Source organism: Mobula birostris, chromosome 30 (assembly GCF_030028105.1).
Source record: "Mobula birostris isolate sMobBir1 chromosome 30, sMobBir1.hap1, whole genome shotgun sequence".
Lineage (NCBI taxonomy): Eukaryota > Metazoa > Chordata > Chondrichthyes > Myliobatiformes > Myliobatidae > Mobula > Mobula birostris.
In genome coordinates, this window is record NC_092399.1 from 6,428,269 (window position 1) to 6,455,690 (window position 27,422).

The window sequence follows — 27,422 nt, forward strand, 5'->3', positions numbered from 1 at the left end:
AATGGCAATCATCTATGTTTATTCCAAAATACAGTAGAATTCAATGGCGTTTTAACATCTCATACCTTTGCCTAACAGCAGACGGGCTATACATGTTGAAAATCTCATAGTTCGAGGATAAACATCAGAACTACAAGATGGAAGGAAATACATCTGATAACCTTACTCCAGAGCTCAATATTTCAAGAATACAAATGCTCTTAGTGCCTTCAGATGATATCAATGTTAATAATAGCTGGCAAGTGAGACCATAACGTCCCACTTCCTTCCTAATCTGCTTATTTAAAATATATCCCCTTTCAACCATCAGGCTCTTGAACCAGAGCAGATAACTTCACTCACCCCATCACTGAACTGGTCCCACAACCAGTGGACTCACTTTCAAGGCTTCTTCAGCTCATGTTCTCAATCTTTCTTGACTATTTATTATTATTATTAATATTACTTCTTTTTCTTTCTTTTTGTATTTGTGTAATTTGTCGTTTGCATACTGGTTGCCCACCATCTGACACGTTCTTTCATTGATTCTATTACGCTTATTGTATTTATTGGGTATGCCTGCAAGAAAATGTATCTCAGGGTTGTATATGATGACCCTTTGATAATACATTTACCTTGAACATTGATGTATAGATTTACAACACAGGCTTTTTAACTATGACAGTTTATTATTTATAGACTTAGTGAAACTATGTTGGAAGTTCTGTTAGTCAAATGTGAAAAGGGACATTTGATTTCCCTTGGACAGTAGCAGATTGTCACCGAATCAGATACTTGCAAATTATCTGCTAAGGTTGGAAGATGAAAGGTAGGGGAGGAGGAAGGAATCATGACGAACATTGTGGCAATGATTGTTCAACACAAATGAAACAAAAGTACCATTACACCCAAGCTGACTTGGACTGTGGAACAGTTGAATGCTTCAGTTAAAGTAAATATAATATACTCACCAGTCAGTAAGCTACATCTTGAACTTCAGTAAGACCATAAGGTTTAGGAGCAGAATTATGCCCTCTGGCCCACTGAGTCTGCTAATCCATTTCCTTCTCAGCCCCAACCTTTGTACTCCTTCACGCCCTGACTAGTTAAGAACCTATCAACCTCTGCTTCAAATATACCCAATGATTTGGTCTCCACAGCTGCCTGAGGCAACAAATTCCACAGATTCATAGTTCTGGCTAAAGAAATTCCTCCTCATCTCCGTTCTAAAAGGATGCCCCTCTATTCTGAGGCTGTGTCCCCTGGTCTTAGACTTCCCTACCATGGGACACATCCTTTCCACGTCGACTCTATCAGGACCTTTCAACTTTCGATAGATTTCAACAAGATCCCCCCTCGTTCTTCTGAATTCCAGTAAGCACAGGTCCAGAGCCACTGAACGCTCTTCATCAATAAGTCTTTCAATCCCGGTATCATTTTTGTGAACCTCTTTGAACCCTCTCTCCAATGTCAGTACATAAGGGGCACAAAACACCAAATGAGGCCTCACCAGTACCATATAAAGCTTCAACATCAGCACAGATGAATACTGTGAAATAATCAGGAATTCATAAATTCTAAATTACAAACTCTACAAATATTTTTTTAAAACTCTTAACCTCACTGAAAACAGCTTGAGTACAGTTCTGCAACCAGCAGTTCTCTGCTCGATTCATGGTTCCTTAAAACTTGAGAACCAGAGAGTGATCTTAGATGATAACCAAGTGACCAGGACCGTACAACTGAATGAGATTCAATTCCATGCAGGAACCCACATACACACTTTAACAGAGTTCACTGAACACCTTGACTGTTGCCCATACAAATGTTCGTCAGTTGAAAAGATGAAACCAGCCTGGAATTTGCCTACAATGCATGAACTAACAGCAGACCTGTTTAAAAAAAAATCCAAAAATGAGCAACACACATCAAAGTTGCTGGTGAACGCAGCAGGCCAGGCAGCATCTCTAGGAAGAGGTACAGTCGACATTTCAGGCCGAGACTCTTCGTCAGGACTAACTCAGGACTGTTTGTAATCCAAAAATGAGCAGTTTTTGGCCACTTCTCTCAGAAAAGATGCACTGGCATTGGACAGGGTCCAGAGGAGGATCATGAGAATGAAGGTGTTTACAAATGAGAATTTGTTGGCTCTAGGTCTGTATTCACTGGAGTTTAGCGGGGGAATCTCACTGAAACCTATTGAATATTGACAGGCCTAGACAGAGTGGATGTGGAGAGGATGTTTCCTGGGGTGGGGAGACTAGTACCAGAGTGCACAGTCTCGGTATAGAAGAACATCCCTTTAGAACAGAGATGAGAAGGAATGTCTTTAGCCAGAAGGTGGCGAATCTGTGGAATTCATTGCCACAGACAGCTGTGCAGGTCATGTCACTGGGTATATTCAAGGTGGAGATTGATCGATCCTTGACCGGCCAGGGCATCAAATGTTACAGGGAGAAGGCAGGAGAATGCGGTTGAGGGGGATAATAATGCAGCCATGATGAAACGGCAGAGCAGACTAAATGGACTGAATGGCCTAACTCTGCTCCTATGTCTTATGGTCTAATCTGGCACTGTCAGGCAGGCAGAGTTTTCAGACACCTTAATGCCACTCCTATCTATAGCCCAACAAACCTTTAATTCACTTCTTTCTGGATGTTAGACAATTTCATAATCAATAAACCTTAAACAATGGCATAAAGATTCCAGTGAATCCAGCAAGTCTAAAGAGAACAGATGCATCCCTGGTCCCAGTGAACATGGGGGAGGGGGGGTCTGCTGAAACTAGGGCTGGTGTGCCAAATGCTGATCTATTGGGATTTCTGAACAAAGTGATTACAAATCAATGGAGTTTTATGTAACTATGTACTTACCATTAACTTATCCAAGAGTAAAGCCATATAATAGTAACTCCGAAGACTCAAACTCAGCATTTTACATCGTATATCGTTAAGAATTGAACCCTGCCTCTTGTATATCAACGAGTTAATACTCAAACCCCCTTACCAGCAGAGGTCACAAGCACAGAATGGCAATAATGAAAGAAAACAGGAATTAACAAAAAAGCAGAGTGCACAAGAAAGAGATCGAGCATACCTGCAGAGAGTGCAGGGGCTATAGAGACAGAGAAAGGAAAAATGATAAGAAAAAAGATAAAAGGATCTTATCTTTGTGCATGCATCATTCAATACAAGATGGATGAGTTAACAGCACAAATAGGAATAAATAAGTTGGATGTAACAGTCATCACAGAGACGTTCCTACAAGGTAACCAAGTCCGGGAACTGAACTTTCAGGAATATTTGACACTGTGGAAGGATAAAAGGGAACAAAAATGGGAGGGTTCATCAGGGATCTTTCATTAGGATTGGAGAGGAAGGCAGCTTCCGATGACAGATCTAACTATTTATTCCCTTCCACAAATACGGCCTGATCTGCTGAGTGACCCCAGCACTTTGTATTTCATGACCATCGACCTTGTGCATACCCCTCATGATTTTTATGAACTTCCATGAGGTCACCTCTCCTTCCAGAGAGTGAAGATCCAGCATGGCGAACCACTTGCTACAACGGAGGGCCTCCAGTCCAGGCAGCACCCTCGAAAGTCTCATGAACCTTATTCAGCTTGATAATGGGGCCTTTCCTATAACAGGTTGATCCTCAAATGCAGACTCACCAGTGACTTAAAGAACTCCAACTTCATCTCCCTACCCCTAAAAATTATGTCCTGACTGATGGGGGCCAGCATATTAAACACAGATATCGTATCTGTGAAGTAGGATGCCGTGCACAATCCTGATTTGATAGAGACAGATGTGAGAAGCACGGAGGAACACCTGGAGTAACTTCTGAAATGCCTGCTTCGCTGCTGCTGCTACTGTGTGATCGAGAACCTCCGGAGGGGAATGCCCTAAATCCTCGGCCTTGCCTATTGCCGGGGCCAGGGTCAAAGCGCTCAGCAGAGATGGTGCTCGGTGTCAGAGAGCTAGTCGGAGGCTCGGAGTTTTCAGACGGACTCGGAGTCAGACTGTGGTCGGATGCTTCCGGGATGCTGCATCGGCAAGTTTGCGATGCTGGAGGTTTACCATCTGCGTGAGATGATGGGACTTTCAAGAGACTTTTGAGACTTTACCGTGCCCATGGTCTGTTCTTATCAAATTATGGTATTGCTTTGCACTGTTGTAAACTATATGTTACAATTATGCGGCTTTGTCAGTTTTTCAGTCTTGGTTTGTCATGTGTTTCTGTGATATCATTCTAAAAAAACATTGTATCATTTCTTAATGCATGCATTACTAAATGACAATAAAAGAGGACTGTGTGTCCTCATAATCTAATCTAATCTAATCTAAACTTCTTCACCACCATGTATACTTGTGTGGGTGTGCACTAATACTGCTAGGCCCCCCGTTCCACAACACTTATACCACAATACACGTTTTGAACTTTTTGAAAACTTTGAATAGCTGTTAGTGCCTTGAGACTCAATGTATAAGTACTACCCTGGCATGAGGGTCCAAAATACAAACTTATCTAAATTGAAATCCATTTGCCATTCTTCAGTCCATCTCACTAATTGATCAGGACCTCTTTACAACTCATTGTAAACTAGAACAAGCTGTTCCTGAAATGATGAGTATGGGTCTTCTCTGATGGAAGTAATGAGAAGAGATCATGTCCTGGATGGCGAGGGTACTTCATGGTAAATGCCACCTTCTTGAGGCACTGCCTTTTGAAGATGTCCTCAGCACTGGGGAACGTTTTGCCCATGAGGGAGACGGTTTGGCTGTATCCACAGCCTCTTTCAAAGCCTGCACATTGGAGCCTCCATACCAGATGGTGATGTAACCAGTCAGAACACTCTCCACAGTACCTTTGTAAAAATTTGCCACAGTCTTTGGTGGCAAACAAATCTCCTCAAACTCCCAATGATGTACAGTTGCTGACATACCTTTTTCATGACTGCCTCAACGTGTTGGGGCCAGGACAGATCCTCCAAGATGCAGACGCCCAGGGATGAACACCTGACTTTCAAGTGTTCAAAAAGAGTAAATAAAATAAATGTTTCTTAAGAAGATATAGTCCACCCATTCAGTGGGTAGCGCCTCTTTGGAAGTCTTAATGCAAAGAAGTGTGGAGGTGGAGTCAAGGCAGAAGCCAACAGAAATTTGAACTACAAGGGAGTAAAAAGGGCTTTGGATGAGAGCAGAAACATGGTGACAGAGCTAAAACCAGACAAGCCATAATCTTATTGAATGCTGGACCAGATTTGAAGGGTCATTAATGCTCTTCCTCCCAGAGGAAATGGAATATCCTGCTTCTTGCTAAATCAAAACTAGACAATGGGAATTATAACGTTGGCAAAGATTCTAAATAGTTATTTAGATTAAGGTTCACAATAGAAGACATGGAAAGCATTTCAGTAATGATAGGCAATCAAGGGGATAAAGGAACATGAAACAACTTCCATCATCAGGAAGAGCCACAGGGCAAATTAATAGGGCTGAAGGCCAACCTTCCGAGTAACTTCACCAGCCAAAGGCACTGATCCAAGTGGGAGTGGAATGGAAAATACAAGTGGGAGTGGACCAGAAGTTCAAAACGGCCTTTGCTGAGGAAATGGTGTTTCACAAGGTGGTCAGCAAATCTCACAACCCTTCTCAGAGCAAAACTTGTGAACTTAGTGATTGGGGATAGACGAGTATGCAAATAAAATGAACACACAAATGAAAGAAGATTTTAATCACAGGCAGAAAGTCACATTTTTTTTAATCAGAAGTTACAGAGCATCTGGACTGCTGACTAAAGAGGTCATTTTGTTCAATTACGAGGATAAACCAGGAAACTGCTTTTCCTACTTTCTACTGAGGAATCTTGAATATTATAGGTTTTACCTTCAGCAGTCCATGGATCAGAATAACTTCCCCAGTGAGCCCAAATGTAACTCTTCATGGAGATTATTAGATTAGAAGATAGAACATCAAAGCACAGCACAGTCCCATCAGCCCACGATGTTATGCCAATTTTTTCAAGATTAATCTATCCCTTCCCTCCAACATAGCCCTCCATTTTTCTATCACAAATATGCCTACGAGTTTCTTAAACACCCCTAATTTATCTGCCATGCATCCACCACTCTCTATAAACAAAGATCGCCCTGTTCATTTATATTTGTCACCATAAACCCAAATGAAAGTCAGAAGAAATGCTTCTTTTTACCCAGTGGGAAGAAGAATGCAAAACTAACTAGTCAAATAGTGTAACCTAAGATTGAAGGGAGCGAGGTAAAGAACCAAGGGACAGAGGAATAAGAGACAATGTAAATGGATTCAGGGGTTCCCAACCCGGGGTCCACAGGCTTCTTGGTTAATGGTAGGGGTCCACAGCATTAAAAAAACGTGGGAACCTTTGGATTAGCTCAGTTAGTATGGGAGGAAGAATCATCTGTAAAGTAAAAGTGGCTACCTACCCAGTATACCCACCGGGCAAAATACATACATTGTCACGTAGCCGTTAGCGCAATGTTATTACAGCTTGGGACATCAGAGTTCAAAGTTCAATTCCTGCATCCTCTGTAAGGAGTCTGTCCTCCCCACAGAATGTGAGAGTTTCCCCTGGTCCTCTGGTTTCCTCTCGCAGTCCAAAGACATACTACGTGGGTTAATTGGTCAATGTAAATTGTCCCGTGATTAGGCTAGAGTTAAAATCAAGGCTGTCGGGGACAGAAGGACATGCTCTGTACGGCATCGCTAAATAAATGAATAAAACTTAGAATAAAGCATGGAATTGGAGGGGCATCTAATAAGTTTAGCAGCTATAAAAGTAGACCAAGCAAACCTAGTAAGGAATGATAGCATGGATAATGAAGATTCATGAAAGGAGGGGACAACAGATTCCTTTTTTTTTTAAATGAGTAAGCAATAAGGGAACATGATATTTTGGTTCTAGCATTGCGTAATGAGTCAATGGGAGGTTTTGTAGGAGGGAAGGGTTAGTGGGCCTTCAGAGAACAGTAAAAATAATATTTTAGTTTCAGATATCTAAAGCAACTTTACTGAATAAATCGAACTGGGAAGGCATAAATATATAACTTGGTTACAGAAACTACACCAAAAGTTACAACAGTAAACCAAGCTAAGACTTAAGAACAGAAGAAAATAGGAACAGGAATCGGCAACCTGCCACCTCAAGGCTGCCCAGCTATCAATATGATCATGGCTGATCTGTCCCAGTCCCCAACTCCTTTTCTATGTCAGTTTCATCTTACCCACAATATTTCAAAAAAATATTTATTCCTTCTTTCAGTAATTCCAGTGATCTGGCCTCAAAAACCCATAGGACTGAGAATTCTAATGACTTACCATTACCTGAGAAAAATTCCTTAGCTTTCCATGACCATTCCCTTAATTTCACCATTTGAGACTCTTTCATTAGGGAAAATATTTCAACATCTATCATATCATGTCATGTTAGGATCTTGTGCTTTAGAAAAAAACCCTTAACTTTCTAAACTCAAACTACAGGTCTTATTTTTCTTTCATCGTTTGTGAGACAGTGGCATGGCCATCCCCATTGTTATCCAAGTGAATGCTTTTCTGATAGCCTCCAAGGTTAGCATATCCTTTTTTACACGGTTGGAACAAAACTGGGTGCCACGGTGCGTAGCAGTTAGCCTGACACGATCGCAGCTCGTGGTGTTCCAGAGCTCAATTCCAACACCCTTACATAATTTAGAGTTATTTTTTTACTTTCAAGATGGCGCCAGTATCTGATGACTCAGTGCGTGCTCTCCCAAGCAAACTGCCCTCTACACTATCCTATAACCAAGACACCTTTCTAAACCTCCAATCTGCTACATCTAGCAAGATCAACAACACCCTGGCGAAGCTACTGACCCAGCTGGAGATCACCGCGCCAGAATTGCTTCTTCAACTCCGGACCGCACCTGGACCCGACCAGTGAGGCCTTGGTCCAAGGCCCACCACGTTCCCGGAGACCCGCGGCCTGCTATGGTGCCGGAGAGCTTGGAGGCGCGGCCCATTCCGACCACACCTCTCTGGAGCAGAGGAAACACTCTACGTCCTCCCCGTGGAATGTGTGGGTTTTCTCCGGGTGCTCTGGTTTCCTCCCACAGTCCACAGATGTACCGGACAGGTTAACCAGTCATTGTAAATTGTCCCATGTTTGGGCTAGGGTTAATCGGGTTTGTCGGGGTTACTGGGGCAGTGTGACTCAAAGGACCAGAAGGGCCTATGGTACCGTACTGATAACTAAACATTAAAATTGTATGCATGATTCCAACTCTCACCTATAACCTGCACAACTGTAACAATCATTTATTTTAAAACTCCATCGCCCTGCAAATAGAAGCCTATACGTAATTTAGCTTTTTTAATTTTTAATATGTCTGCATGCTAATTTGTATATGTTATACACAACATCCAGATCACCTCTGTACTTCAGTCTCTCTGTACTTAGATTAATGTCTCCCTTTTGGTTTATTTATTTATTTATTGAGATGTAGCTCGGAGTAGGCCTTTCGGCCCTTTGAGCTGTGCTGCCTAGCAATCCCCTGATTTAACCTTAGCCTAATCACGAGACTATTTGCAATGACCAATTAACCCACCAACCGTTTTGTTTTTGGACTGTGGGAGGAAACCGGAGCACCCAGAGGAAACACACATGGGGTCAGGGAGAACGCACAAACTCCTTAAGACAGCGATAGGAATTGAACCCTGGTCGCTGGTACTATAAAGCGTTGTGCTAACCACTACGCTATCGTTTCTCTTGCTGGGGTGCATTACATCAGCTTTCTTCATTGATTTCCATTTGCCGAAGTATTCATTCATCCTATCAATAATCCTGCTGCCGAGTCTAGACATTCTCTTTGCAATCTACCTTGCCATCTATCTTTGTATCATCAATAAACATGAATAGTTGCATTCTACCTACTTTGAGATCATTAATACAGATAATAAATAATTGGCCAAGTACCGATCCTTCCAGGTGGCTGAGTGGCGATGTGTCTCTACCAAAGGAGGCAGAAAGTGCTTCTTCCCTCCATCAGCCTGCAGGCCACCCTTGGGGAAGGTGTAGCAACCCCCGATCAAGGTCACATGAAGCCATGGGAGCAGCTGGTGCATGTCACAAGTCCTGGTTAAGCGACCAGACAATCTCTGAAGAGTATTGATAATGACTGGGGTCACCCATCTTGTAAAGACACTGCCCAGAAGGCGGCAATGGCAAACCACTTCTGTGGCAAAATTTGCCCAGAACAATCATGGTCATGGGAAGACCATGATCGCCCACGTCATATGAACAAACTGACCCTTGGGGCATTACACTTGTTACCATCTTTCCAATCAAAAAAAAGATCCATTTACACCTACCCTATGTAATACGTGTGAAAATCGGTCTTCAATCCATGATTAAACATTCCTCCACTCAACTCCAATGCTATATGTGCTTTGCTTTTGGTGGCAATTTATATGCCTTCTCAAAATCCAAATTTACACTATATCTATAGGTTCACCTCTATTTACCATGTTTCTTGTATCTTCAAAGAATTCTTTAGGGATTATTGACAGATTACTTTTGTTTCTTAAAACAATATTGATTTGGTTTGCTTTCCATTAGGTTCTCCAAATAACAATTTATTTTTTGATTATGGCCTCCCAGCAACTTGCCAGTAACAGATGTAAGCTAATTGGTCAATAGTTTCTGCTATTCATCTGCTCTTTTCATTTGCAATTTTCTCCCCCCACCCACCCCCAACCCAGTGAGGTACCATGGAAGGTGAATTTGTGGAGTCCATCAGTGATTGTTCTTAGAGAAATATATTACAGAATCTAACTGGGAGACAGGCAATTTTATCTTCATCTTCTGTCAGCACATTGCAACATCCAGGACAAATATTCACTTATGGGTAATCACACCCTTACAAGATATCCCTTTGACCTATTAACCTTTCCTCCTCCCTCTCTATTTTAAAACTAACCATTTTCTCTCTTTCCTAGTTTTGACTTGAAGCATTAATTCTGCTTCTCTCTCCAGGGATGTTGCTCGTCCTGCAGTATTTTCACTTATTTTGAGATATTTTACCTATCCTTTCGAATAGATCAAAATGGCAAAGGCTTAACTTTGCTGCAGATGTTGTGCGACCCGCTCCGTATGATATTGAGCAACGACAAATCAGCAAGTTGAGGATATGTAATTCTGCATGCTATCTTTCAGTGTCTTTGGCACAACTCTCTCACCTTCGAAGTGCAAAAGTTCGAAGTAGATTTATTATCAAAGTATGTATATGTCACCATACACAACCCTGAGGTTCATTTTCTTATGGGCATACTCAGTAAATTTTTCAAATAATAACCGTAACAGAATCAATGAAAGACCACCCAACTTGAGCTTTTAACAAGAGTGCAGAAGATAACTAATCAATAAATACAAATACAAAAATAAATAATAATAAATAAATAAATAAGCAATAAATAGAGCTTCAAGCGCAACTTTCCTGGTTCTTCAACATCAGCAGATACAGTGTGCCTGTACCATTCCAAAAAGTAAAAACCACTTTGCATTCACATCTGTGAAACACTCCACTCTAATAACTTTGCACCTAGGACAGTGGTGAATGTTGGTAGCTCGGGTTGAGGCGTCTGAGGTTGCAGTGCTCGCCAAGCTTGGCAATTAGCTTGCAGACATTTCATCGACTGGTGAGAAAACGTCTGCAAGCTAATGGACAAGCTCACTGAACACCGCAACATCAAACTTTGCATTGAATTTAATCAATTGTAATCAATTCACAAATACTCACACAAGTACCTGAGCACAGCTCGATGAGTCACCTTTGCACATCCCATGCCGGCCCTTCTTGCGCCGATTAATTAAAAAGATTTTGAAGAGACTGAACCTTTTTGGTTCCTTTTCCATAATTTTGCCATTTAGCCCATCGGGACAAACAGCATAATAGACACACAAAAACACACACGCATAAAGAACTTAAAAGATGTTACAGCTTCAGGAGAAATTGAAATGAAACATCTAACTATCTCTTGGCACAGGAAGGAAACAGTCTGTACAGCAACCCCAGATTCAGATAACATCACAGATTCAAGAGAGTCTATTGGCCAGGCAGAAAGCAGATTTTAAACTGCACTGAATTTGCACATTTTACAACATGCACAAAGCCTTTTACAGTCATCAGTGAAGAGCAAATGCACAAGATAACTTGCTGCTACCCTAAAAGAAATTGAACACCTGAGTATTTGCAACAGAAATAAAGACCGCAGGCTTCCTATTTATACAACATCCTTACAGCAGCTGCATAAAAGCAAAACAGGAAGATTTTCTTTTTAACCTTTGTTCTTCAATTCTAAAGGTAATCAGAACCTCTCCATCTTTTTAATAAGTCTTTGCTGCGAGCCATCATGATTACAATATTTGATGTTCCAAGTATTTCCTTCATCTCTGTTTCAAACAACTAGCAAGTTTGTTTGGAGTAAAAATTATAATTCTCCATTGACATTCCACTATCAGGATTATTCCAAGTACAAGTCACTGATCTCAAAGTTTCATATGCCCATTCTAAACTTGTTTGTTGCAGTGCTTAATAGTTTTCATCGTCAATATGTGCTGTGTCATATATGTGAGCAATCATGGTCTTAAGACCAGGATAGTCCCTGGCAAATTTTTCCACAGAAGTGGTTCACCATTGCCTTCTTCTGGGCAGTGTCTTTACAAGATAGGTGACCCCAGTCATTATCAATACTCTTCAGAGGTTATCTGTCTGGCATCAGCGGTCCTATAACTGCTCCCACGATACTCAACCTACAGCCTTGCGGTCACCGTGGTCACCGCAGCTCACTGTGCCGTTGTGGAACATCCTCCAGCCTACAGAGTTGAATTAGTCCGCGCGCACTGATCCTCATTATAAACCCTCGCAGTGCAGGTGGGAAGACAAAAAAAAGTCCTACAGCGATGGAGAAGGGGTACCTCTACAGTCACCAACAACCGTGCTGTCACTCCCGAAGGCTCTTTTTCCCTCCTGATCTTCGCAAGCGAAGAACCAGCCATCATATCACCACAATACATGATATTGTCAAAAGATGTTGGTTTTCAAGCCAGGTTGAATCTCTCAGCAGAGGCAAAAGCAACGTAAAAGTACAGATTTAACCAGAGTTTCTGGATGTATATTTTACCAAGATTAGAATTAGCTTCATGTGAAATAAAAATTGCAATTTTATATTACTTGGCATTACTCTGTCCTGAACATCAGTTGTTTGCACGATCTGTTTTATCCTTGCATATTGGGTGTTTGACTGTCTTTTTTTTTGTAAAAACGGGTTCTATAGGGTTTCTTTGCTTTGTCACCAACTATAAGGGGACAAATCTCAAGGTTGTATATAAAATCAGAATCTGATTTGATATCACTGGCATATGTTGTAAAATTTGTTAACTTTGTGGCAGCAGTACAATGCAATACCACGATAAAGACAGAAAAACCTGTACATACTTTAACTACATACTGCAGGTAACCCAAAAATACCTTCCGCATATTTGCTACTTAAATATTTGAAACTGGCAATGCACAAAATAACCTCCAGAATTTCAAGTGCCGCGTAATAGTAACTATTTCCAACACCGTGTCAATGTCTTTTTAAAAAAAAAAATTCTTCCCTTCTCATCTCAAACCCAATAACAAGGCTCATCACTCTGGTGGGGCGGGGGGTCCTTCAAACAAAACAATTGCATCACAGGTTTTTAAGAGATGTTAAGTAAAGCATTTTTCATTTTATTTCCTTGTGACTTTGAACCAATAGCAACTGTATCAGCCAATCCTGTGGTAAGCAATGTCTCATAAACAATCAGTTGCAGAAACCACAACCCAATTTCTGTAATTTTTTTCTAACTTGAGCATCAGCTAGTTTGCAAACTAACATACCAAGATTAACAATCCTACGTTGTCATCACCCCCACCCCCCAGAGGACCAGCACCTTGTCTGGAGTCAGGGCTTTATGTTCTGGCTCTTGGTAGGGTCACCCATACCAAACAGGTCAAAGACTGACAGAGGTCCACCGGTCCTCCTGGATTGGGGGTGCAGCTGAGGGCCAACAACCCTGACTGGTAAAATAAAATTGTTAATGGAAACAGCAATGAAGAATCCTTCTACATCTGTGTGCAACGGTATGGACAGACAGAGATGTCTTCTTTCATGTTACTGCTGAGGCTAATCAAAATGGCTTCTTTGTTATGTTAGAATAAAATGGCTTTTCTGTAATAATAACTGCGATGTAAGGAGTTCTCTCTCTCTCTCTCTCTGCGCTTGTTTGGGTTATATTACTGATAACAGCATTGCATTCATTTGCTAACCAATTCTTTCTTGTGTGTCTGCAAGCTATTGTTTCACGGGCTTTGGGGGAGAAGGCGCGATGGGGACAGAGAGAGGAGACGGGATGCTGTGACCCTGGGCGGCGGGACCGACCTTGAGCGGGAGCCCGAGGCTCAGGGTCTTCGGCGAGGAGAGGAGACGAAGACAGACTTGTTTGGAGTGTCTGGTCATCCACTGTGGTTGGTCCCAGGTGGCGGGTCGGAGGGGATCGAATGGTGAAAGGAAAACTCCGTTAATTGAGCTCCAACTGTTGTGCATGAAGTGGTTGAACTTTGATAAGTTTGGCGCCTTTTATTTTCTTTTTATATTTTATCTCTATTAATTACATAGTTCCAGTAAGATCTATAAATTGTAATCATTTAATTGGATATGGTGTATTGTCTGTTATTTGGGTGGGGTGGGGTACATCACACAGCATCCACACAAACTTGATTACCCAGTTTGGTGGGGCCGAAGGCTGCTCCTCCTAGACGAATGGGAGTTGAGTGAGCCTGAGGCTTACCAGGGAGCTACATGTAGGATCTTCATTGGTGCCCTAAATGCCAACAGCGCAAAGGGCAGTAAGTTGCCATCAACACATGGTTTGTAAATCAGGGGGACAAAATTTAAAATACCATATAAAAGGAAATTTAGTCTTCTTTTAAACTTAAAGCTCAGAGCATTTGCTACAGAGTGAAAAGGATCTCAAAACAGAAGGTCAGAGCTATTCAGCATTGAAACTGGTCCATCAGACCACCACATCACTGCCGACCATCATTCCCATTTACTCTAATCCCACCTGCCTACACATCCCACTGCATATTGATGTTAGCATTCATTTCAAGAGGACGAGAATATAAAAGCAAGAATGTAACGTTGAGGCTTTATAAAGCAATGGTGAGGCCTCATTGGCTCTTTACGTGGTCTTGGATCACCTGGACAATACAAATATTCATGTCAGGATGCTGCTTCTTGACTACAGCTCTGCATTTAATACAAACATTCCTACAGTTCTTACCGAAAGGCTCCAGAACCCGGGTCTCTGTACCTCCCCCTGCAACTGGATCCTCCACTTCTTAACCGGTAGACCACAATCTGTGCAGATTGGAAACAACACCTCCACCTCACTGACAATCAACACTGGCGCACCTCGGGTGTGTACTTAGCCCAGTGCTCTACTCGCTCGACACCCACGACCGTGTGGCTAGGCATAAATTTGTTGATAATATAACTACTGTTGGCAGAATTTCAGATGGTGATGAAAGGGCATACAGGAGCGAGATAGATCAGCTGGTTGGGTGGTGTCACAGCAACAACCTTTTTCTCAATGTCAGTAAGACCGAGGAGCTGACTGTGGACTTCAGAAAGGGTAAGACGAGGGAATACACACCACTCCTCATAGAGAGAGAATTGGATAGAGTGAGCAATTTCAAATTTCTGAGTGTCACTGTCTCTGTGCATCCAATCTGGACCCAACATATCGATGAGCTATAAAGAAGGCACGACAGCAGCTATATTTCATTAGCTGAGAAGATTTAGTTTGTCACCAAAAACACTTGAAAATTTCTACAGATGTACCGTGGAGAGCATTCTAACTGGCCGCATCACCATCGGGTATGGCGGGGGGGGGGTGGCGGAGGGCTACTGCACAGGATCAAAGCTGCAAAGAGTTGTGAACTTAGTCAGCTCCATCATGAACACTAGCCTCCATAGCATCCAGGACTTCTCAAAAAGGCAGCATCCATCATTAAGGATCCCCATCACCCAGGTCATGCCTTGTTCTCATTGTTACCATCAGGAAGGAGGTACTGAAGCCGGAAGGCACACACTCAATGATTCAGGAAGAGCTTCATGGACCCGAGGTTGGGAACCCCTACTCTAGACCCTGTTGTACTCTTAAACACCCTCCTTAACAATCAATTACACCACTACTTTTGGTGTCATCTGCAAACCTACTAATTATGTCGCCTGCATTTTCATTCAAATCATTAACATAGCTGAACCAGTACTCACAGCTGAGCACTCCACCAGTCACAGACCTCCAGCCTGAACAAACTATCCCTGCTTCTGCCCTTCAACTCTTTAGCACCAAGCCAATTTTGTATACAATTGGCTAACTCACCTTTGATTCACTTGTTCTAACCTTCCAGACCAACTTACCATGTGGTATTTTGTCAAAGTTTTTGCTCAAGTCACACATGGACAATATCCTTTGCCCTGCCCTGGTCAATCCTCTTCCAGGGCCTAGCAATCTCATCACTTGTTTCCAATCACATTCTAAAATATACCTGATCAGGCTCTGGGGATTTGTGCTTCAAAACATCACTACCTCCTCCTCAGTAAGACAAAGGAACAGAATTAGGCCATTCAGCTTATTGTCTACTCCACCAATCATTCTACTGTGGCTAATTTAACCCTCTCAACCCTATCCTCCTTTCTTCTGCACATAACCTTTGACGCCCTGACTGATCAAGAACACATCAGCCTCCACTTCAAATATACCCAATGACTTGGCCTCCAAAATCCATCCTTGGCAATGAATTCCACAGATTCACTGCCCTTTGGCTAAAGAAATTCCTTCTCATCTCTTCTCCAAATGGCCATCACACTATTCTGAGGATGCGCCCTCTGGTCCCAGCCACTATAGGAAACATCCTCTCCGCATCCAGTCCAGTGATATTCGATAGATTTCAGTGAGATCCTCCCTCATTCTTCAAAACTCCTGTGAGTACAGATCCAGAGCCAGAAAACGCTCGTGTATTAACCCTTTTGTTTCTGAAATCATTCTTGTGAACTTCCTCTGGACCCTCTCCAATGCTAGCACTCCTTTTCTGAGATAAAACCAAACTGGTCTTGTAGGAGCTCTGAGAAAATCTTTCCCCTGCACTGTAGCATAAATACAAGTGTCCATCAGAAGACAACGGTGCTAATGACTATGTAGAACACGTGCGTAAACATTTTCAAAAGTATTCCAGGTTAACTCCAGAAGCAGGTACAGCTGTTTTAACAAATTTGTTTTGTAAATAAGTTGCAACCTAGGTTAAATGAAAACATACACTGTTACTTGCATGAGTTGAGAAAAGGTAAGTACATATTGATAATACTCCAGGGTATCACTGCTTCCTCCCAGAATTCACTGGTTTGCTCCAATTTTCATTAGTAAATAAAGACAAGAAGTATTCATTTAAGATCCTACCAACTTCCCAAGCTCCATCATATCTGCAGAGATACCTCATGGCCTTCCAGTCCTTTTTTCCCCTACATTCCTGATACAAGGCATTCAGTTGATCCCTGCTGCCTATATATGATATTTACCTCTTTTCCTGAACAGACCCCACACCCCAGAAACTCCCATCCACTGCCACCAAACTCAGTTCTCTTACCCCACACTGCTTGCTTCTACCTCCTATCCAAGATCCATAAACTCAGACTGTCCGGGTAGGCCTATTGTCTCTGCCTGCTCCTACCCCACTGAACTCATGTCGTCATGTAACAATTCCATTCTATCCCCATTGGTTCAGTCCCTTCCCACCTACATCCGCAACACTTCCATTCCCCTTGGTCTCTTCAGTAATTTTCAGTTCCATGGCCCTGACTGCCTCATCTTCACCACGGATGTTCAGAACCGATACACTTCTATCCCACATCAATATGTCCTTCCAGGTGAGGCAACACTTCAGCTGCTGGGGTTGTCTATTGCACCTGGTGCTCCCAATGCAGCCTCCTCTACTTTGGTGAGACCCATTGTAAATTGGGGGACCGCTTCATCAAGCACCCCTGCACCATCCACCACAAGCAGGACTTCCTAGTGACCAAACATTTTAATTCCAATTCCCATTCCGACATGTTGGTCCAGGGCATTCACTGGTACCAAGATGAGGTTGCCCTCAAGGTGGAGGAGCAACACCTTATATTCCATCCGGGTAGCCTCCAAACTACTGACATGAATATAGATTTTCCTTCTGGTAAACAAATTTCACCTCCCTCTTCCTCGATTCCCCATTCTAACCTTTTATCTCTTTCTCATCTGCTTATTACTTCCCCCTGGGTCCCCTTCCTCCTATGGTCCACTCTCCTCTCCTTTCAGATTCCTTCTTCTCCAGCCCTTGACCTTTTCCACCCATTTAGTCTAAGATATCAGCTAGCATCTTTCGCCTGTCCTCACTGTGGTGATGTCACGTGTAAGAACGTGATTGGACAGAGTTCGGAGCATGCGCAGAAATGACAGAATGATCCAGAAACTTGTATGTTAAAAACGTGGTTGCTGTTGCTGTTGTAAATAAAAGTTCTAGTTTTAATTCTTCCAGAATATGGATTGTTTTTAGTAACCCACGGTACGTATAAAGAACACAACATGGTGTCAGAAGTCAGTCTGGAAGAATAATACGTTTTGATAACACAGGAGAAGCGGAGATAATCAGAAAAAAAAGAGCGCAAACTTTTTCATTGTTTGCTAACAGTTTTAAAAAAGGAAGTTTTGCAACCTCCATCAATGCTTCAGCTGACTGGAAACGTGCTGAAAACTGGAAGAGATTTAAACAGCGCTTTGAAATTTATTTATCAGCGAACTGAGCAGATAATAAAACAGAAAAAATAAAAGCTGCAATTCTACTCCATGTAATAGGGGATGATGCAATTGAGGCATATAACCATTTTACTTTTGAAAATGGAGATAATATGAATCTAAAAGTGATAATCGACAAACCTGACGCATTTTGTATACCAAAATGTAATGCGACGTATGAGTACTCCAATTTTTTCAAATGACGGCACAGACCTGGTCAAACGATTGATCAATTTGTTACGGAGCTGAGAAACCACAGTAAAAGATGCAAGTTTGCAGAGCTTACAGACTCTCTCATTAAAGACAGAATTGTTTGCGGCATTCTGGATAATGGTCTGAGAGAACAACTGTCAGAACAAGATTTGAATTTGGAAAAAGCTATGGCACTCTGCAAAGCTTCTGAGACCATGATGTCACAGGCTAAAGACCTTTTTATATAGAACAGCTGCATGGACTCTAATGCGCAAACATATTAGAAAAAATAATGCAGCGACAATGAAACCGACAGAGAGCAAGACGCCATCTGAAAGAAAAAAAACTTTGTGATCGCTGTGGGCGGCAACATCATCTAAAAAAATGAGTCCAGCATATCAGAAAGTGTGCAACACCTGCGGCAAGAGTAATCATTTTTCACGCTGTTGCAGAAGTAGAAAGGAAATAAAACACGTAAATGCAGTGCTTGAAAATGAACGTGAGGAGTTTTATATAGATGTGCTTTGTGAAAACAAACAAAGTAAGAATGACTGGACTATGCCATTGCAAGTGATTAAATTTGATACTGGAGCACAAGTAAATGTTCTTACAGAATCTGAGTTTAATGCATTAAAGCCAAGACCAAAGTTACATCAGACAAATATAAAAGTGACTGGGTATTCAGGTGCAGACATTCCTGTTAAAGGAACATGTGTGGCAAAAGTATCACACAAAAATATTGAGCACATACTTTCATTTGTGGTAGTGCCAAAAAATGTACAGTCAATACTGGGCTTGTCTGCCTGTGAGGGACTAAATTTGGTAAAAAGAGCCTTAGTCCTGGACAGTGATACAGAGTCAGAATACAGTGGACAGAGGCCAAACTTGCCGGTACAGTACAATACAGATCTGAAGCCAAAGAGTGACAAGATTCAGGATCTAGTTGAAGAAGTGAAAGCACAAGTGAAGGAATTGAAAAATGTTATTGAAATGATGAAGTCTCAGCATAAAAAAGAGATTACACAGTTAATGAATGAGTTGTGATTTCTTCTCAAAGACCTCAAGAAAGAGCCAACTTCAGAGTTTCAGTTAACTGATGCAGACCAGACAACACATGAAAATAACAACGAACCACAAGAACTGTGTGAACCACTTAGAAGGTCTACTCGTGTTCGTAAACCCCCCGAGAGACTGATAGAGACATGTTAAATTATGTATTTGTTCTGATCGATGTTGCTAATTGTTTTTCTTTTTAAGAAAGACGTGGTGATATCATGTGTCACGTGTAAGAACGCGATTGGACAGAGTTCGGAGCATGGGCAGAAATGACAAAATGATCTAGAAACTTGTACGTTAAAAATGTGGTTGCTGTTTGCTGTTGCAATTAAAAGTTCCAGTTTTAATTCTTCCAGAATATGGTTTGTTCTTTGTAACCCACGGTACATATAAAGAACACAACACTCACCTCTTTATTCTGGCATTTTCCCCCCTTCACTCTCAGTCCTGAAGAAGGGTCTCGGCTCAAAACGTAAACTAGCTATTCATTTCCATAGATGTTGCCTGACCTGTTGAGATCTTCCAGCATTCTGTGTGTGTTCCTTGATTCAGTCAAGATTTTCTAATCTTCCCAATTTGCCCTGCACTCTGAAAGGAAAACACTGGTTCCATACTCCTTCTATCTCACTTTCAGAAGCCAAACATCCCTATATCTGCAGACAGCCTTTCTCAATCACAGACATCCCACCTCTCCCGGAAGTTCCGGGAGTCTCCCACATATTAATAGTGGCTCCCTGATGCCCGCAAATTAGATACAATGTCCCGGAAATAGATTTTTTTGAGAGCGAGCGTGAGAGAGCACGCAAGAGAGAGCAAGCGCAAGAGCAAGAAAGCAAGCGCAAGAGAGTGAGCACGAGTGAGAGCAACCACGAGAGAGAGAGCGAGAGCAAGAGCAAGAAAGCGAGAGAGAGCACGCGCGAGGGAGAGAGAGAGAACAAGAGCAAGAAAGCAAGCACGAGAGAGTGAGCGCGAGTGAGAGCGACCACAAGCGAGAGCGCGCGCGCCCGAGAGAGAGCGAGAGAGTTCCAAAAAAAGTCAAGAGTGGTAGAGTGTTCCAAAACAAGAAAATATAAAATGTACGTCACCCCAGACGACACTAAAGTGTACCCCTGCCTAATAGGGGTCAAAAATAATGACAGTGTTGCTCGCTACACTGTTTGCAACAGTGACTTTTCTATTGCCCATGGTGGATTAAGACTGTAAAAGACATGTTGAGGTGAGTTTAACAGGTGTCATTCGTTCATTAGCATAGCTAACGTTATTTAAACTAGCTGGCTAGCTGCTAAGGAGCTACTCTATTGCAGACATCCCACCTCTCCCAGAAGTTCCAGGAGTCTCCCGCAAATTGATGGTGCTACCTCCCTGAAATGAGTTTTTGCAGGGTGGGATGTCTGCAATCAACTATACAGAGGTACTGTCCAATGCTTTCAAATTAGCCATTCGCAAATTTAGTACCAGTACTATCTTTTTCCATGACTTTCTTGAAATAAATAATGGTTACTTGTTCTGAAGTGCTCCCTCACTAACATATCAAACACTTGTCCAAACTCATTCTTTAACAGGAAGTTGAGTGCAGCGCTATTACTTCAGAAAACTTTCCAGGACACATTTAAAGTTTGCCACATCTAATCCCCAAGCACAAAGGCAGTCACAGTCACTATCTGGAACAGATTAGTTGGCTAAAAGGTTAGGAATTTCTCTTATACAATCTTGAACCTTCAATCAATAACAATCAACCTCAGTTTAAAAAACTTCGAGGCAAATCCATCTTGTTTCTAAATTACCTCATTTAAGGCCAGCCATTTCACTACTTTCAATTCATCTCAGCTCTCTATTCATTAGTCAGACTTTTGTCTCAGTTCCTTCTTTTGATTATGTCATTAACACAACTGAAAATGAACTCCAGATAATCCCACTTGTCATAATACCTCCTTGCTCTATTCACACCAAATAACTTAAATTGAAAATAATAATATAAAACAAATAATTTTATAAACATGAGAGAGTCTGCAGATGTTGGAAATCCAAAGCAACAGACACAAAATGCCAGAAGAACTCAGCAGGTCAGGCAGCATCAATGGAAATAAATACACAGATGACATTTCGGGCGAGACCCTTCGTTAGGACCTGGAAGGAGGGAGGTAGACACCAGAATAAAAGGTTGGGGGAAGGCAAAGGACACCAGCTAGAAGATGATAGATGAAACCAAGTGGGTGAGACAGGTAAAAGGCTGAAGAAGATGGAATCTAATAAAAAAGTAATTTTATAATTATAAAAATTAATTTTGTAGCCTATGGTACTGAAAGAGGTAAAAGTTAAAGTATGCAGCATAATATTAATCAGGCTAAATTTCATCCTGGTTAGAAGAAACAGCAAACAACATCCAAACGTGCTTAGAGATGTCAAAACTTAACTAATATTCCATTAAGTCAATCAAATATGCAGCTGAAGTTCAAGGAACAGTTTAAGATTCATCTCCTTGATTTAAACCTATTGCATGCAAATATCATAATTACATGACATAAAAATAAATAACACCATAACAGTATCTCCATCACGTTTCTCTGTTACCACTGAAGTACAAAGCAAGATCTCATTTTAAAACAGGAACAGTCAAACCATCAGTAATACATTCAAAGCTCTGATGGAAGATTATGAGTCAAACACAGAAAAACAATAAAAATCCATAAACAATGAAACTGATTTCTGTCCAATGTCGCATAAAACACAAACACTGTCACCTAAACTTCAATCTGAATTTTCCATTAATATTTTAAAATTGTACCAAAGTGTCTAACCAAAGGCATGATAGGAATTAAACACTCCACCAAGTAATAAGCGATCAAATGGCATGGTTGAACATTTTCTCAACTAATAATTGAGTTTTAAGTACTTTTTATAGGAAAACAAGAGGTTTAGCAAGGAATGCATGCAGTATAAAAGGCAATGTTCAAAATAGTGGATTGGCAGCAAAGATACTCAGAGAGATCAATCTCAGAGGGAAAGCCATATTCGGAGGAATGTAGGAATTACAGGAAGGATAAACAGAATTTATAATAAATATCGTAAAGTCTAAGCAACAAGAATTCTTACAGTTTTGTTATCCATTCCCAAAGCATGAGGGACTATCATGATGAGCACAAGGAGATGTGTTTGATAGTTAGGTGTAAACTGGTTAAATAAATACTAGAACATGGCAGGCTAGCAAAGAAATTAAAGCAATGAAATGCAGCTTCCAAAGTATGGAAGGAATCTGTTTGGCTTGTGGGTTATGACCAAAGGAAAAAATTGACTGGAGTCGCTTAGCGCTTTAGTGCAAGGTGATCATTAAGTGTGTCAAAAAAACAAACTGAACAAAAATTAGTGAAAATAACGAAAGGAAAACTGGCAACATTTACAAAAATATATCTACAGGAAAACACAATCGCTCTGTACAGTCCAGTGTTCAAAGGTTCATTTATTTTCGAAGTACACAACTTGAAGTTCTTCTTCTCCAAGTAGCCACGAAACCAAGAAATTAAAGAAAGGCAGCACGGTCATCAATCCCCAAAATTCACCCTTCCCACACAAAAAATGAACAAAAAACAAAACGGGCACATAGAAACACAGAAAACCTACAGCACAATACAGGCCCTTCAGCCCACAATGCTGTGCTGAACATGTACTTACTTTAGAATTTACCTAGGGTTACCCATAACCCTTTATTTTTCTAAGCTCCATGTACCTATCTAAGAGGCTCTTTAAAAGACTCTATCTTATCCACCTTCACCACCGCTGCCAGCAGCCCATTCCACGCACTCAACACTCTCTGCATAAAAAACTTACCCCTGACATCTCCTCTGTACCTACTTCCAAGCACCTTAAGACTGTGCCCTCTCATGTTAGCCATTTCAGCCCTGGGAAAAAGCCTCTGACTATACACATGATCAATGCCTCTCATCATCTTACACACATCACCCCAAATCCCTTCTCCCACACAAAATAATGAACAAAGCAGGCACATTGACCCCCCACATCCCCCTCCCTGCAAGGAAAGGACAAGAAAGTTTGGGTGAAAAAACACAGAATATAAAAAAAAACTGTAAGATGGGAAAAAGTCTGCAGACCAAGTCCACATTCAAAACGCAGAAAGCCTGGCCAACACTCTCCAGCAGATCTTTCCCTCTCTGTAGTTGAACATGGGCTTGCAGCCTGCCCGCCATGAGACTCCCGCTAACTGCCTCCCAGAGACTGCAGAGTGCTGAAACACCCAAACAATCTGCAAAAAGGAAATCACAGGCTCCAACAGCTCCAGATGAAAAACACATGTAAAAGAAGTGAAATATATGGTTCCATGATCTATGCAGAAGATGTTGACCGAATGAGTGTTGTGCACAGGCGACATCTTGACTGAAAGTCCTCGGGGCGTGAACCCCTGGCAGCCCCCATCTCTCTCATACTGAGGGCAATAAGCCCTGTATATTAGGCACCCGGACATACTGTCTATAATTACCACCAAGTTAACTTAATGTTAACACATGAATTTGAATACCTTGCACCCACAATGTGGTTACAATCATATTACAAAATAAACAGAAGTAACTATCTTAAATACTTTATGCAAACATACACACATCCCATTACTAAAGAAATGGAAAATTCCCCTGTGTATGACAAGGCAGGCAACATGAAACCAACCCGAGCGTATCGGCTCGGTTTAGGACTCATTATGAGAACAATGGCGGAAGACAGTGAAGAGTACGCACTCAGCACAGCAGCAGAATGACAAGGCAATGCTTGTGCGTGTGTAAGGAGTCCGCTTACCGAGTGCTCTCCGTCACAGACTCTTCTGCAGGTATAAAAGTTGTCCTTCCAATTGACAGAATATGAAGCTCAGTATCAAACCACTTTACCAGATGTCTGGTTCAGCCTGTGCATGTGGCCAGGGAGGGCAAAACACACACACACAGTTTTTGGAGGATCCTAGCTCAATAAATTTCATCTTTCTGGAGGAAGCTGACCATCATGTAAAGCACACAAGCAAGAAAAGCTGTTTTTTTAAAAAAAAAACTACTAAAGTAAAGGCATCCATTAGTCTTGAGAGACCATGGATCTGTGCCTTGGAAGTCTTGACTCTCCAGGGCGCAGGCCTGGGCAAGGTTGTATGGAAGACCAGCAGTTACCCATGCTGCAAGTCTCCCCTCTCCATGACACTGATGTTGTCCAACGGAAGGGCATTAGGACCCATACAGCTTGGCACCGGTGTCGTCGCAGAGCAATGTGTGATTAAGTGCTTTGCTCAAGGACACAACACATTTCCTCAGCTGGGGCTCGAACTCACAACCTTCAGGTCACTAGTCCAATGCCTTAACTTGGCCACGTGCCCACACAAAAAAAAAAATTATTCTGGGATTATTTTACAAAAGGGTTGTACATAGATGCAGAAAGAGGTTTTGATAGTATTTGTGTCCTCCTGAATTTGAGTCCTGATGAAGGGTCTTGGCCCAAAACATGAATTCTTCATTTCCCTCCATAGCTGTTACGTGACCTGCAGAGTTCCTCCAGAATTTTAAGATTGTTGTTTAAGATGGCCAGCATTTGCAGAACCTCTGCTATCTCCATAATGCTGAATTTGCTCTGGTTGTATTACAGTAAGTGAAATCATGAACAAATGTGTTTTCATGAAAGTAATGCAGATTTCAGATGAGAAGTGCAAGATATAATCAACCGTGTGATACACTGTGAATGCAGAGGGGTAAAGAAACTAGACTAAAAGCATACTAGATGTCAGATTTAAGATTAGCGTTATTTGTCACATGTACATCGAAACATACAGTGAAGTGTGTCATTTTGCGTCAATGACTAACACAGTCCGGTATGTGCTGGTGGAAGCCCACAAGTGTTGTCCTGCTTTTGACACCAACATAGCATGCCCACAGCTCACTAACCCTACCTGTACATCTTTGGAATGTGGGAGGAAACTGGAGCACCCAGAGGAAAACCATGCGGTCATGGAGAGAATGTACAAACTCCTTACGGACAGTGGCGGGGATTGAACCCTCATCAGATTTACACTTGGCGCTGTGAGGCGCTGCACTCACTGCTAAGCTACTGTGGCATGCAGTTAATCAATGAGGCCCTCTGTTGCTCGGGATCGATCACGGATGTTGTGCCCCAGCTGTCTACACAATACACGGGCCAGTACGCAGGCCAGGGCAGTGCGGTACGGAGAGCAAGCTGCTGTCTACACAATACACGGGCCAGTACGCAGGCCAGGGCAGTGCGGTACGGAGAGCAAGCTGCTGTCTACACAATACACGAGCCAGTATGCAGGCCAGGGCAGTGCGGTACGGAGAGCAAGCTGCTGTCTACACAATACATGAGCCAGTACACAGGCCAGGGCAGTGCGGTACGGAGAGCAAGCTGCTGTCTACACGATACACGAGCCAGTACGCAGGCCAGAGCAGAGAGGTACAGAGAGCAAGCTGCTGTCCACACAATACACAAGCCAGTAGGCAGGCCAGGGCAGTGCGGTACGGAGAGCAAGCTGCTGTCTACACGATACACGAGCCAGTACGCAGGCCAGAGCAGTGCGGTACGGAGAGCAAGCTGCTGTCCACACGATACACGAGCCAGTACGCAGGCCAGGGCAGTGCGGTACGGAGAGCAAGTTGCTGTCCACACGATACACGAGCCAGTACGCAGGCCAGGGCAGTGCGGTACGGAGAGCAAGCTGCTGTCCACACGATACACGAGCCAGTACGCAGGCCAGGGCAGTGCGGTACGGAGAGCAAGCTGCTGTCCACACGATACACGAGCCAGTACGCAGGCCAGGGCAGTGCAGTACGGAGAGCAAGCTGCTGTCCACACGATACACGAGCCAGTACGCAGGCCAGGGCAGTGCGGTACGGAGAGCAAGCTGCTGTCCACACGATACACGAGCCAGTACGCAGGCCAGGGCAGTGCGGTACAGAGAGCAAGCTGCTGTCTACACGATACACGAGCCAGTACGCAGGCCAGGGCAGTGCGGTACGGAGAGCAAGCTGCTGTCCACACGATACACGAGCCAGTACACAGGCCAGGGCAGTGCGGTACGGAGAGCAAGCTGCTGTTTACACAATACACGAGCCAGTACGCAGGCCACAGCAGTGCGGTACGGCGAGCAAGCTGCTGTCCACACAATACACGAGCCAGTACGCAGGCCAGGGCAGTGCGGTACGGAGAGCAAGCTGCTGTCTACACGATACACGAGCCAGTACGCAGGCCAGGGCAGTGTGGCACGGAGAGCAAGCTGCTGTCCGTGCAGCAGGTGCTCCCACTCCATGCCGCTGGTGAATCCAAAGGAACATCAGAGACTGATACAGTTTGGCACGAGCGGTATCGCAGGAGTCGCCAGTCAGCATTGAACTCAACGCCGGACTGCCTCAGGGACTCCAACTACGGATTTTCCCCTTTGGGTTTACTCCCGAAACCTTCCCAATGAGCGAGTACAGCTGCAAGGCAGCCTAGTTAGAGATTAGAATTTTCCTTCTCCTAGATGAGCTGCCAACCATGGTTACATGTAACGAATGGATTTATGGTGCCAGTAACCCACTGTTATCCCTTCTCCCATCAATAGAAACTGTTCCACTGGGCTTAGTAGCTAAGCCGCACGTGAAGGCTAGGAGCTGGACTTGGATGTCAGAGCCTATTTGGGATGCACACCATTGGGAGCTTACTTATGCTACCTCTCCCGGCTTTAGAATCAGGTAATAAATGACATCTTGTAAAATTTTATTGTTACCAACAGCAGCAACACAAACTCAGCAGTGGGGGGGGGGGGGGGGGGAATAGCATAATTTAACTGCTGTGCTCATGTTCACACCTGCCTGCAGATACGTGTACTTCCCAGTCATTTTCCAGCACTGGCATTGATGGTCAGAAATTCAGCTGCAAAAGGAGAAGTGTTGAGCATGGGACTAGCCACCCCATTCCATAAAAACCCAGAGCTTCAGGAATGTCAGCAGAAGCTCTAAGGACCTCATCCCCGGTAGGATCTTCGATGGGCTCCCTGTTCCCTCTGAGCTGCACGGGTGCCTGCCCGCACAGTAACAGAAATGCTCCCGTGCACGTAGCCTTCGTGGCCACACAGCTGGAATTTTCTTATATATAATCTTTTACTAAAGCACCGTGCAATTTTCAGGCAGTGTAAAAAAAATTCCTGCCTTGAGCAGTGGTTGGTCCACACAGCTGTAAAAAAGTTAGAGGGAACGTTGGATAGGCTACAGCTGGGGATAACCTGA

General features: G+C 42.8%; 1 protein-coding gene across 4 annotated transcripts in view; it reads right to left on the reverse strand.

Moving 5' to 3' along the window:
- rps6ka1 (ribosomal protein S6 kinase a, polypeptide 1) overlaps positions 1-27,422 on the reverse strand; it is a 172,947-nt gene that overhangs the window by 68,817 nt on the left and 76,708 nt on the right. Inside the window, exon 1 of one of the 4 annotated variants that reach the window (XM_072247337.1) lies at positions 10,804-11,031. The exons of the other annotated variants lie outside the window; for them this stretch is intronic. Coding sequence (XP_072103438.1) covers positions 10,804-10,911 — 108 coding nt within the window. The 5' untranslated portion in view covers positions 10,912-11,031. Of the gene's footprint in view, positions 1-10,803; positions 11,032-27,422 lie in introns of those variants that run through there. 4 annotated transcript variants of the gene reach the window in all.